Source organism: Oncorhynchus gorbuscha, linkage group LG14, assembly GCF_021184085.1.
Source record: "Oncorhynchus gorbuscha isolate QuinsamMale2020 ecotype Even-year linkage group LG14, OgorEven_v1.0, whole genome shotgun sequence".
Taxonomy (NCBI): Eukaryota; Metazoa; Chordata; class Actinopteri; order Salmoniformes; family Salmonidae; genus Oncorhynchus; species Oncorhynchus gorbuscha.
The window spans coordinates 61,861,028-61,874,031 of NC_060186.1; the positions used below are offsets into that span (position 1 = coordinate 61,861,028).

General features: G+C 44.6%; 1 protein-coding gene across 1 annotated transcript in view; it reads right to left on the bottom strand.

Annotated features, from left to right (window-relative positions):
- The window catches only part of afg1lb (AFG1 like ATPase b), a 41,773-nt gene that overhangs the window by 16,351 nt on the left and 12,418 nt on the right, over positions 1 to 13,004 (bottom strand). Inside the window, exons 7-10 of the mRNA XM_046298738.1 lie at positions 12,131 to 12,189; positions 6,101 to 6,183; positions 1,918 to 1,988; positions 1,525 to 1,625 (exon numbers count right to left, since the gene is read on the bottom strand). Of these exons, the coding sequence (XP_046154694.1) occupies positions 1,525 to 1,625; positions 1,918 to 1,988; positions 6,101 to 6,183; positions 12,131 to 12,189 (314 nt within the window). The remainder of the gene's footprint in view (positions 1 to 1,524; positions 1,626 to 1,917; positions 1,989 to 6,100; positions 6,184 to 12,130; positions 12,190 to 13,004) is intronic.

A 13,004-nucleotide genomic window follows, 5' to 3' on the forward strand; every position in this document is an offset into this window, starting at 1 on the left:
TAGCTCCTCCTGCACATCTACAGGGATGGTGGTTTTGGTCGAGTTCTTAGTAGTTCTGTTGGGCATGTTGTTGGAGATTTGAGAAATAGCCGTCAAGACTCATTGCAGGATAACTTATTTAGCCAATTCTACCACTTTTTCCAGCTAGGAGATTCATGTAAAAATATAAATGTACGAATGCCACGGGAGCTCGCTGAAACACAGTGTTCTCTCTACGGAGTCATTTTGCCCCCCCATTTTGCCAAACTGAGCAGGGGAGAAGGGCCTTGGTCAGGGAGGTGATCAAGAACCCGATGGTTCCTCTGTGGAGATGGGAGAACAATCTCTGCAGCACTCCACCAATCAGGCCTTTGTTGTAGAGTGGCCAGATGGAAGCCACTCCTCAGTAAAAGGCAACCTGACAACCAGTTTGGAGTTTGCCAAAAGGCACCTAAAGGCCTCTCAGACCATGAGAAACAAGATTATCTGGTCTGATGAAACCAAGATTGAACTATTTTGCCTGAATGCCAAGCGCCACGTGTGGAGGAAACCTGGCACCATCCCTACGGTGAAGCACAGTGGTGGCAGCATCATACTGTGGGGATGTTTTTCAGAAGCAGGGAGCAGAGACTAGTCAGGATGGGGGAAAGATGAACAGAGAAAAGTACAGAGATCCTTGATGAAAACCTGCTCCAGAGTGCTCAGGACCTCAGACTGGGGCAGACTTCTAACAAGACAACGATCCTAAGCACACAGCCAAGACAACGCAGGCGTGGCTTCGGGACAAGTCTCTGAATGTCCTTGAGTGGCCCAGCCAGAGCCCGGACTTCGAACATCTCTGGAGAGACCTGAAAATAGCTGTGCAGCGACGCTCCCCATCCAACCTGACAGAGCTTGAGAGGATTTGCAAAGAAGAATGGAAGAAACTCCCCAAATACAGGTTTGCTAAGCTTGTAGCACCATACCCTTTAATCACTGCCAAAGGTGCTTCAACAAAGTACTGTGGAAAGGGTCTGAATACTTTACATATTGCATTTATATTTTGGTTCAGTTTAGAAACACTAAAAAGGCCAATGCTATTCCCTGCTGAACAAAAACTGTTAAAAAATAGCCTGTAGTCTTTGACCTTGAACAGCGCACAGATGAATGAATATAGATTTGGAGGGGACAGAAGAGAGCAAGGACGAGAGCAGAAGGAATGAGAATGGGCAAAAAAAATGTAAAAGAAGAAGAGGCAGAAACAAAGGGGAAGGACACAATGAAGGAGGTAGAAAAAAACAGCAGGAAAAAGTACAATGAGTGGATAAATTAAGAAAACAGGAACGATAGAGCGAAGGGGGGAGTGAGGTTAAAAAGAGAGCGGAAGAATAAGGAAGAATAGAGGGATCTGGTTGGAAGAGAAAAAGTAGCAGAGCATAGTCAACACAGAGAAGAGAGATACAATAACAAGCAGGAGAGAGCGGAGTTGGGAGAAAGAGAGAGGGAGATAAATACAAAACAAATAAAGAGAGAGTGATAGAGAAGTTAGTTGTGGAAGTAACTCACTCTATCACACAGTTCTTTAAAGGTACAGTCAGCGATGTTTCCACAGGTCTTCTCCAGTCTCAACTCTCTGCCCTGCACCGTCAGGACCCTGGGACCCATTACTATGGAAACACACACATGATTAATTGACCCAACATAGAGCTGATCATACACAGAAAACAACTCAATACTGAAACTATGGCCACTACTTTAGCTTCAATATCACTGGCCCTACCAGTTTACTATAGTAATGTAAGTTCCAATAGTGTAAGTGAACATATTCTGTTTGCCTCCATTTTTCCCCATCTCTCTTTTTCTCCCATCCTTGTCTCTCAATCTCCCCAGTCCTCTCTCACCCTTTTACTTTCTCTCTCCCATCTTTCTCTTACTACAAGAGGTACATTAACCTCCTACCATTGTTTTGTCTCACAGCCAGCTCGTGAAACAGCGTATCCATGAAGGCCTCCGCATCAGGCTCTCTGGTGCTGCACACAAACACACACACACACACACACACACACACACACACACACACACACACACACACACACACACACACACACACACACACACACACACACACACACACACACACACACACACACACACACACACAATGGGGAAGAGAGAAAGAGGGGGATAATAGAATATGAAATTAATAAGGCTGAAGAGGCCACATCAAACAGCGGGTGCGGGGAGGGGGAAGGAAGGGGGGTACTTAGCTTTTCACTCCATCTCCAAAAAACGAGATGTTAGACTGTAAACACAAACATTACCCTGTGAATGCGTGGCAGATTGAATCGGTCTGTCTGTGCATGTGTTTTAACTCTCGCTCAGGTAAAGAGGAGCGCAATGTGTTTTATTTGCATACACTGAAAGAGAAAAGCACTTGAAATCTCTGGCTACGCAATGAGCAACAACAACGTTATTCATACTCTGTGTGTGTGTGTGTGTGTGTGTGTGTGTGTGTGTGTGTGTGTGTGTGTGTGTGTGTGTGTGTGTGTGTGTGTGTGTGTGTGTGTGTGTGTGTGTGTGTGTGTGTGTGTGTGTGTGTGTGTGTGTGTGTGTGTGTGTGTGTGTGTGTGTGTGTGTACAGGTAATTGGAAGAGTAGTACTCTGCCTTTTCAAACTCAATCATTTTGTATTTCTCTACTCCTCCATCTGTCCCTTTATCTCTCACTGTAGGTTAGGCATCTCACTGTAGGTTAGGGATCTCACTGTAGGTTAGGCATCTCACTGTAGGTTAGGGATCTCACTGTAGGTTAGGGATCTCACTGTAGGTTAGGGATCTCACTGTAGGTTAGGGATCTCACTGTAGGTTAGGGATCTCACTGTAGGTTAGGCATCTCACTGTAGGTTAGGCATCTCACTGTAGGTTAGGCATCTCACTGTAGGTTAGGCATCTCACTGTAGGTTAGGGATCACTGTAGGTTAGGGATCTCACTGTAGGTTAGGCATCTCACTGTAGGTTAGGCATCTCACTGTAGGTTAGGCATCTCACTGTAGGTTAGGCATCTCACTGTAGGTTAGGGATCTCACTGTAGGTTAGGCATCTCACTGTAGGTTAGGCATCTCACTGTAGGTTAGGCATCTCACTGTAGGTTAGGCATCTCACTGTAGGTTAGGCATCTCACTGTAGGTTAGGCATCTCACTGTAGGTTAGGCATCTCACTGTAGGTTAGGGATCTCACTGTAGGTTAGGGATCTCACTGTAGGTTAGGCATCTCACTGTAGGTTAGGCATCTCACTGTAGGTTAGGCATCTCACTGTAGGTTAGGCATCTCACTGTAGGTTAGGCATCTCACTGTAGGTTAGGCATCTCACTGTAGGTTAGGCATCTCACTGTAGGTTAGGCATCTCACTGTAGGTTAGGCATCTCACTGTAGGTTAGGCATCTCACTGTAGGTTGGGCATCTCACTGTAGGTTGGGCATCTCACTGTAGGTTGGGCATCTCACTGTAGGTTGGGCATCTCACTGTAGGTTGGGCATCTCACTGTAGGTTGGGCATCTCACTGTAGGTTGGGCATCTCACTGTAGGTTAGGCATCTCACTGTAGGTTAGGGATCTCACTGTATGTTAGGGATCTCACTGTATGTTAGGGATCTCACTGTAGGTTAGGCATCTCACTGTAGGTTAGGCATCTCACTGTAGGTTGGGCATCTCACTGTAGGTTAGGCATCTCACTGTAGGTTAGGGATCTCACTGTATGTTAGGGATCTCACTGTATGTTAGGGATCTCACTGTAGGTTAGGCATCTCACTATAGTTCAGGGATCTCACTGTAGGTTAGGAGTCTCACTGTAGGTTAGTGCCCTTACTGTCAATGTAAGTTAGTGTCCTTACTCGGTCCTTACCTACTCCTAACTCCCTCTGCCTTTTTCGGTCTGTCCATCTCTTGCTCTCTCTCTGATACTAACCTGCAGTGACATTAACTTCTTATGGCTGGGGGGGCGGTATTGAGTAGCTTGGGTGAACAAGGTGCCCAGAGTAAACTGCCTGCTACTCAGGCCCAGAAGCTAAAATATGCATATTATTAGTAGATTTGGATAGAAAACACTCTGAAGTTTCTAAAACTGAATAATGTCTGTGAGTATAACAGAACTCATATGGCAGGCAGAAACCAACCAGGAAGTGGGAAATCTGAGGTTTGAAGTTTTTTAACTCTTTGCCTATCCAAGATACAGTGTAAATTTGGTCCAATTGCACTTACTAAGGCTTCCACTAGATGTCAACAGAACCTTGTTTCAGGCTTCTACTGTGAAGGAGGAACGAATGATGGCTGTTTCAATCAGGTGTCTGGCAGAAGGCCATGAGCTGGTCACGCGCGCGGCCGTGAGAGAGCGACCTGCATTTCATTGCATTTCTAAAGACACAGGAATTGTCCAGTTGGAACAGTATTGAAGATTTTTGTTAAAAACATCCTAAAGATTAATTCTATACATCGTTTGCGACATGTTTCTACGAACTGTAACGGAAATTTTTTACATTACGTCTGGACCTAGTGCTCGCACCTCATGAATTTGGATTTGTGAACTAAACGCTAAAAAAAAAGGAGGTATTTGGACATAAATTATGGACTTTATCGAGCAAAACAAACATTTATTGTGGAACTGGGATTCTGATGAAGATCATCAAAGGTAAGTGAATATTTATAATACTATTTTTGACTTCTGTTGACTCTACAACATGGCGGGTATCTGTATGGCTTGTTTTTGTGTCTGAGCGCTGTACTCAGATTATTGCATGGTGTGCCTTTTCCGTAAAGCTTTTTTGAAATCTGACACAGCGGTTGCATTACGGAGAAGTATATCTATAATTCCATAACACTTGTATCTTTTATCAATGTTTATTATGAGTATTTCTGTAAATTGATGTGGCTCTCTGCAAAATCACTGGATGTTTTGGAAGCAAAACATTACTGAACATAACACGCCAATGTAAACTGAGATTTTTAGATATAAATATGAACTTTATCGAACAAAACATACATGTATTGTGTAACATTAAGTCCTATGAGTGTCATCTGATTAAGATCATCAAAGGTTAGTGATGAATTTTATCTCTATTTGTGCTTTTTGTGACTCCTCTCTTTGGCTGGAAAAATGGCTGTTTTTCTGTGACTAGGTGCTGACCTAACATAATCGCATGGTATGCATTCGTCGTAAAGCCTTTATGAAATCAGACACTGTGGTGGGATTAACAACAAGTTTATCTTTAAAATGGTGTATAATACTTGTATGTTTGACGAATTTTAATTATGAGATTTCTGTTGTTTGAATTTGGCGCTCTGCACTTTCACTGGCTGTTGTCATATCGATCCCGTTAACGGGATTTCAGCCGTAAGACGTTTTAAGGACACTGACCTACAGTGACAGTAACGTAAACTGGCAGAACAGTTAGTTTGTGTGTTTTGTTAGGTTCCCAAATGAAAATAAATACTATAGTATACTATGGTATAAGTACTACAGTATTCACTGTAGTGTTTTTGCGGACCAAAGTTAGCAAAAACTGTATTTACTGTAGTATTTACAGTCAACTATAGTATAAATACTGTAGTAACAAATGGTAGTATATATACTATAGTAATTACTGTAGTGTTTTTGGAAACTGGTGAATACTGTAGTATTTACCGCAGTGTTTTTGTGGACTGCAGTGTTTTTGGGGATATTACTGTAGTATTTACAAAACTGTTTTTGTTGTATTATTTTTGACATAGAAATGGGAGCTTTCTCCTTGAGGAAACCTACTGGAGAAATACTAAAAAACCTTCTTCTTTTTCTATAACCTTATAATTGTTATAGTTGCCATCACTGTGTTGTATCTCAGGGATTGTGTAAACAGGGTGTGTGTGTGTGTTGTCCTCCATTACTGCCCCACACAGAGAGATGTGCAGAGTGGGGGGGGGGGGGACACAGGGGCAAAGACAGACAGAACAAACACAAAGATGAGCTAAACTCAAGAGACTGACTCTTATTTAGGACTGTGGCTATAAATCCTATTTCACATTGTGAGAGAATACACACATGCATGTATACATGGGTACACACACGTACAGTACAGGCATTCATGCATGCAGACCCAACACACACACACTTACAGGTAGTAGAGTTTCCCTGCTGAAGGCAGGTCCAGTCTTCTGTAGTCAACTCCAGAGTCTACGCCCATGGGCTGGCAGTATTCCTACACACACACACACACACACACACACACACACACACACACACACACACACACACACACACACACACACACACACACACACACACACACACACACACACACACACACACACACACACACACACACACACACACACACACACACACACACACACACACACACACACAAAGAAAAACTATGTGTAATGTGGCCAAAACAACCTCAGCACCAAAACCAATGCAGGGTTGTGTGTAAGATGGTTAAGGTTTGTGTGTAAGATGGTTAAGGTTTGTGTGTAAGATGGTTAAGGTTTGTGTGTAAGATGGTTAAGGGTTGTGTGTAAGATGGTTAAGGTTTGTGTGTAAGAGAGAATTAGTGAAAGGTGCATAATAGCATTTCCACAGGAGGGTGACAATGGACACAAGTATAGCAGTAAGTGTCCTGTAATATTTTAATGCTTGACTAACTTCATGTTTTTGTCATGTTTTCATTGTTGTATTTATCTAGCTGATCTGCAGTCCTTTCTTAAGTCAAGTGGAACAGCAAAGTTCAAACTTCTGCTGCAGAGTTCAAACTTTCCCAGTAAGTATAAAACGGCAACGCGATACATGTCAGCGAGCGGGGCACACTATAATCATTATCTCCTCTATTCTCAGAAAAAAAAGAAAAGAAGAGTGAAAAAAAACGTATATCATCAAACGATCGCCGTGCCAGGCGAATCAGTATTCAGTGACAGCTCGGAGCAAATTATGAAATCAGTGAATTTGTGCCACCGGCCTCCTTGAGCAGTGGGATAATTAGCAATCACCACAAAGCAAGGAGACGGAAATACTCCATTCTTCTACCTCCGCTGTCAACTTCTTATCTCTGCGCCCGCTCACACGAACAGGGTTCCCACTCCGAGCCAATTGGTTGAATCAGGCTTAATAACAACCTGACAAACTCTCCATCCCCCACGCACAAAAGGGACATGTCATTTCATCAACCCAGCCGCGACCTCGCTAAGCAGCGGCGCGGCCGACAGGTAAATAGTCCCTCCGCAATAACACCTCGGGGACGCCATCAACGCCACGTCGCATTACAAAACTAACGCTAATCTTGTCTTCTCCCGGCTTTTTTCCCCTCTTTGATTTGTCTACCTATAGAAGCCTGATGGGTCACTCACAGCATCTCTTGAAGGAAAATAAGAGAGAGAGAGAGAGAAAGAGAAAGAGAGAGATAGCGAGATAGACAGAGACGTGAAGGCAACACAATCAGTGATGATGGCATCATTGGTTATTTCTAATCAGATGAGCAGGAGGCCTTGTGGGTTATTACATGATTACTATCTTGAGGGGTTTGGAAAGTTCTCACTCTTTCCTCGCAGATTTCACTCACCTATGACTCTACTCTTCTCTCCATCTCACCACCAGTCAAAGAGCACCCTTGCTTGCTTTATCTTGTTTTCTCACACAGCCATGACGGTCTCTTTAGAAAAAGTCATCCTAAAACATGTAGCTCCAATCATGTCATTGTCCAAGCTGTCCACCACTCTCTCTTTGACAGCCGTTTAGCATAAAAACAGTGGCTCCCCCCCTCCTTTTGCTCTGTCCCTCACTCCTCAAAAAGTTGCTTTTGAGTTTTTCAAAGAGCGCGGTGCCATTGAGCGGCAACAAAAGCCAAGGATAGCTGACTACTGCAGCCTGATGAGGTCCACTCCCTCATTACCAACTGCAGAAAACATTTGATGATTCTTTTTTTTTTTGGCCCAAAGAATTGACCAGGCCTCAAAGAACATGGGGTGGGAAGGCTGAAAAAGAGTTGGGGGCAGGGAGAGAGTGTGTGTGTGTGTGTGTGTGTGTGTGTGTGTGTGTGTGTGTGTGTGTGTGTGTGTGTGTGTGTGTGTGTGTGTGTGTGTGTGTGTGTGTGTGTGTGTGTGTGTGTGTGTGTGTGGACGGGAGTTGGAGGGGAAAGGTTGTCATCCATTCATCCGTGTGTGTCTTACAGCCTGTGTGAAGGGGGAGAAGAAAGGGGAGGGAGGGATAGAGGGGTTGGGAGAAAGAGAAAGCCTAAAACAGTGCCTTTATGCTGGCCCGTCCTGGACGACTCTTCTGACATCAAAGTGTTTTCACTAACTGGGGAGGGAAGCGGGTGTGTGGTGAATTTATTCACTCCAAGTGACGCTACAGGAGGGACATAACAATGTGACCACCCTAATTACACCTAATGAGCTATTCCCTTAAAGTGTGACTGCCTTGGGTCCTGGATGGTTTGTTCCACGGGGTCGTTCTCACAACCTCCCCCTGCCTCGGCTGCTCCTCTTGAGGAAACATCTTTTGAGCACAGGGCCCGCCTTTAGGTGATCCAGGACCCCACTGAAACCCCCAGCTCCACTCCTCCAGACCCACCCACCCCACCCCCAGCCGGAGCCTCCACACCGTACCCCCCCCCCCCCATGACATGCAGCGACATGGGTAGGAGGGTGTCCCATCTGCACCTGGCCACTAGCGCTCCAGAGAGAAGCAGACAACCACAACAGTACTCCTATAGGAGGGAGGCAGTCAGAGAGCGAGCGAGCGAGCAGGAGACTGGAATGAAGAAACACTGGGAATGGAAGGAGAGAAATACAAATAAATGTAGGTGCACGTGAGAAAAAGGAAAAAGAGATAGGGAGTGAGTGATGGAGAGAGATGTTGAGTGTGTAAAACACCAGTCTCTCTTGCTCTCTTTCATGATCTAATTGAGACATTATTAGATTAAAGCTCCTGTCAAAGGAGCTCCGACGAGGCCTGTCACACCCACACGCACTCACAGAAAACTTAGAACAAATATTCTAGGGGCAAGACAGAATGCCAGTCCTGAAAGGAAAAGGCATTAAAAATAAGAACACCATTACATTTCACCGATAGAATGTCCATGGAAGCAACAAATGCAAGGCTATTTATATTCCATTGGAAAATACATGACTTGAACTCTCTGCTTTGAAAAAAGTAAAACCCAAGGCAAAGGGAGCATTATTGTTATGTAACTAAATGCCAGGGGGACAACAGCAGCCATCAATTTTCATTTACTGGGAACTCTTCAAACCCCTCTACGTAGGTCCTCAACAGACAGAAAGGCCTTTACTAGAGAGGAACAACCATTTCAGTCAATGTTTTCCTTGCAGCAGAGCAAACTGCACTGGTCGACTTATTTATAAAAAATATATATTTTCAAAAAAGAAAATGGCTGCCATACAAAGCAATTAGCCACCACAATGGAAGGATAGATGAGGAGAAAAAACAACAATCAAGTTATCATATTTCTCCGGCATCAAGAGGGCAGGGAAAAATATTCAGTACACACAGAATCCTGTCCTTGGGCCTGCAGAAAGGGAGAGAAGAATGAGAAAGAGGTGTCGAGGGAAAGAGAAGGAAAGACTGAGAAAGAAAGAAGAGTGAAGAAGAGAAAGTTGGAGGAGGGACAGAGAAAGAATGCAGAAAGAAATGCTGAAGAGAATGAAAGGGGGGGATAGAGGGAGAGGACAGATCGAAGCGAGTGTGATCTCGCTTTCATCTCATATGTAACTACCCCTGTGAGCGCTGGGAGCAGTAGGAGGGGGCTAGGGAGGAGGGTAGCAGAAGACTCGGCAAGGTAGCTAGTGGGGGGCAGAGGCAGGATGGTTTGTGGGGCTTGGCAGGGTGGTTCGAGGGTCCCTGGGGTCTCCTCTAATCAGAAGTCAATAGAGATATAAGACATCCAATCTGGAGAGGAAGGAATTAACCCCAAACACTCCAGCTCAGGTGACAGGGAGGAGAGGTAAGAGGCCATTTTCACACTCTCACTCATTCACTACTCCCCCATCCTCCCAGTTCACACCAGGGCTTCACCCCAAAACACACTGACTCTACATCCAAAGAGTCAGAGGGATGGAATCATTGGTCCCTTCCAGCTTTAATTCTAACTATTAAGGGTCACCCAGTGGGGGGTGAGGAACCACCCCCATCACAACCCCACCACCCCTTGCTAACTTGGCAGGACGTCCACTGTTGGGAGGGGAGCATCCCCAAACTCTCCACTCCACCCCAAAACCAGATGGCCTCACAAAGGGGAACATGGGAGTCTGAAAGACAGGGGACAGAGAGGAGGCCGAATTGGACCAGGGGCATTCACAGTTCCTTATGAGGCTGGGATTAGGACGAGGGCAAGAGGTGGAGAGGGGAGCGGTTTTTGGGTAGGGTGACTTTAAGGCCCTGGTGAAAGACCAAAATGGAGGGGACACACAGTTAAGCTCCAGTGACCCTGAAGCTCTTCATTAAACCCTCCCCCAAACCAAACCTTAATCCCCTGAGAACCTGTGCATTCCACAACCAATGGATAGATAGAAGTTTGGGTGCAAGGGCTTTATGACTTTAAAAGTGCAACTGAAGCCAATAAACAATTTCTCTGAGAGAAAAAAACGGCCTGTGGCATCAAAAATAGTCAGAAACATTTATTCTAGTGTCAAAATGGATTACTAAGTGAAAATAGGATAATTTTGGTCAAAGTCAGTCTTGTCCAAAACAGACTTTTGTAAATGAGTTTGTCATGACTTATTTGATGGTTAGGGTTTTGATTTTCCACAAAAGGCTCATTTGCCCACTAACAAGGGATACACATCTGTGGTGATTGCGCTCTATCCAATTCTACCGCAGAAGACACAGACAGTGAGACAAACCTGCCCAGTACTGTAGCTGATCGGACTATGTTTACATAAGACAACATGTGGCAAAAAAAATATAACTTGAGAAAACTGCACCAAATACCTTCGCAAAAGATCAAATTGAGTGACAAAAACATAAGAATTAATTACAGATTTATTGAGTTCAGAATTATTGAGATACTGACTTTGCTCCTATGGTGTATCATGGGTGACAAACAGTAGTTTCCACATCGTACCACACCCCTAAGACTGAAATCTTGTTTTTCTTAATGAGTAACATGCAGAATCGGTAAGTTAAGTCTCTTTAAAAAAAGGTTAGCGTTTGTGTTGACTACATAAACCAGTGGTAAAAGGTATCATCTAGCCAATGAGAAAGGTCCTTCTTGGATTAGCAGACGCTCTCTTTTGGGAAATGCCTGGGATGTCTGTTTTGCATGTTCTGGTACGTCTTCTGATGATTACTCAGCAGTACCCCTGTTGTGTGTGTGTGTGTGTGTGTGTGTGTGTGTGTGTGTGTGTGTGTGTGTGTGTGTGTGTGTGTGTGTGTGTGTGTGTGTGTGTGTGTGTGTGTGTGTGTGTGTGTGTGTGTGTGTGTGTGTGTGTGTGTGTGTGTGTGTGTGTGTGTGTGTGTGTGAGCACCCACACAACCCTCCGTTTCAGAAGAGGGATCCATCTCCAAACGTTTATCTCTACTATTTAGTTGTGAAAAGTGGAAGAATGTTTTCCTCCTCTCCTGCAAAATGCATGTTAAATTATTCTGCAATTATTTATGATCATAGTCAGTATAAACACCTCGTAATCATCTCTGGTGCTGCCAGGATAATGGTTAATGGATAATGGTTCTACCTGCTTATAATAATGCTATTAAATTGCAAAGTAGTCTCAGAGCATTGCTAGTTTCTATCCATGGTGCTACCTCACAGCCCACCCCCCTCCTTACCCGCCTTCCCCCCTCCCTCGCCCCTTTCTCTCCTCACTTTGAAATGCAAGCAGGCTGGTTCATTCCCTCCGCTCGCTTGTCCATTTCCCATTCACACAGCGAGCGTTCACTCTCTTTCTATCTCCCTCGCTCTCTGTGTCCGTTTTGAGTCTTTCACCATCTCCAGGTATGATCAAAGTCAGTTTTGTGACATCGTGTGTGACACCGTGCTTCTCAGGTAGAAATCACACACACAAAAACACACAATAGCAAATTGGAAAGAGACAGACACAGTAACAGAGGTGTGCATGTGTGTGTGGTGTCAGGTGGATGAGAGAAATGAATGAATAAATTAAAAAGAGGAGAGAAGAGGGGATGACTGTCTTTACCTTCAACACGTTGATGAAAGGCAGGAAGGCGTCTCTCTGAAGTCCATTTTTGTACAGATCTGAAAGGAGAGGGAGGCGCCATGTTAGCGCTGCTGTTTAGCCTCCTAATAATGTAATTCTCCCACCACAGATTGGCACATAAAGTGGCTATTGATGAACTAAAGGATGGGTGGGGAGGCAGCACAAAGGGGATGGGGGCAGAGGGAGAAAAATGGATTTCTCTACCTGCAGCAGCAGCTAGCAGCAGCAACATACAATTCATACATTCCCAAACAATGGTGGTGGGAGAAAGGACTTTCGCTTTTTCAGCTCAGACATTGTCCACAGAGTCCCGTGAATAGACTTTCCAATTAGCTCTGCTGGAACAAATTACATCTGAAGTAGCATCCCTGATAGACAGATAAAACACACACACACACACACACACAGCCATAAACTACTTGGAAAGATGGAAATGAGTAGGTGTTGTTGATGTTTAAGTTTACAGGAGTAGCAGCTGACAATTAAGTTAGACCTGTTTAAACGTTGTTAAGGTACACTAAATGACCAAAAGTATGTGGACACCTGCTCATCCACCATCTCACTCTAAAATCATGGGCATGGATATGGAGCTGGTCCCCCTTTGCTGCTATAACAGCCTCCACTTTTCTGGGAAGGCTTTCCACTAGATGTCAGAACATTGCTGCAGGGACTTGCTTCCATTCAGCCACAAGAGCATTAGTGAGGTCTGGAACTGATGTTGGGCGGTTAGGCCTGGCTCGCAGTCGGAGTTCCAATTAATCTCAAAGGTGTTCAATGGAGTTGAGGTCAGGGCTCTGTGCAGGCCAGTCAAGTTCCTCCACACCGATCTCAAAAAACCATTTTGGTATGGACC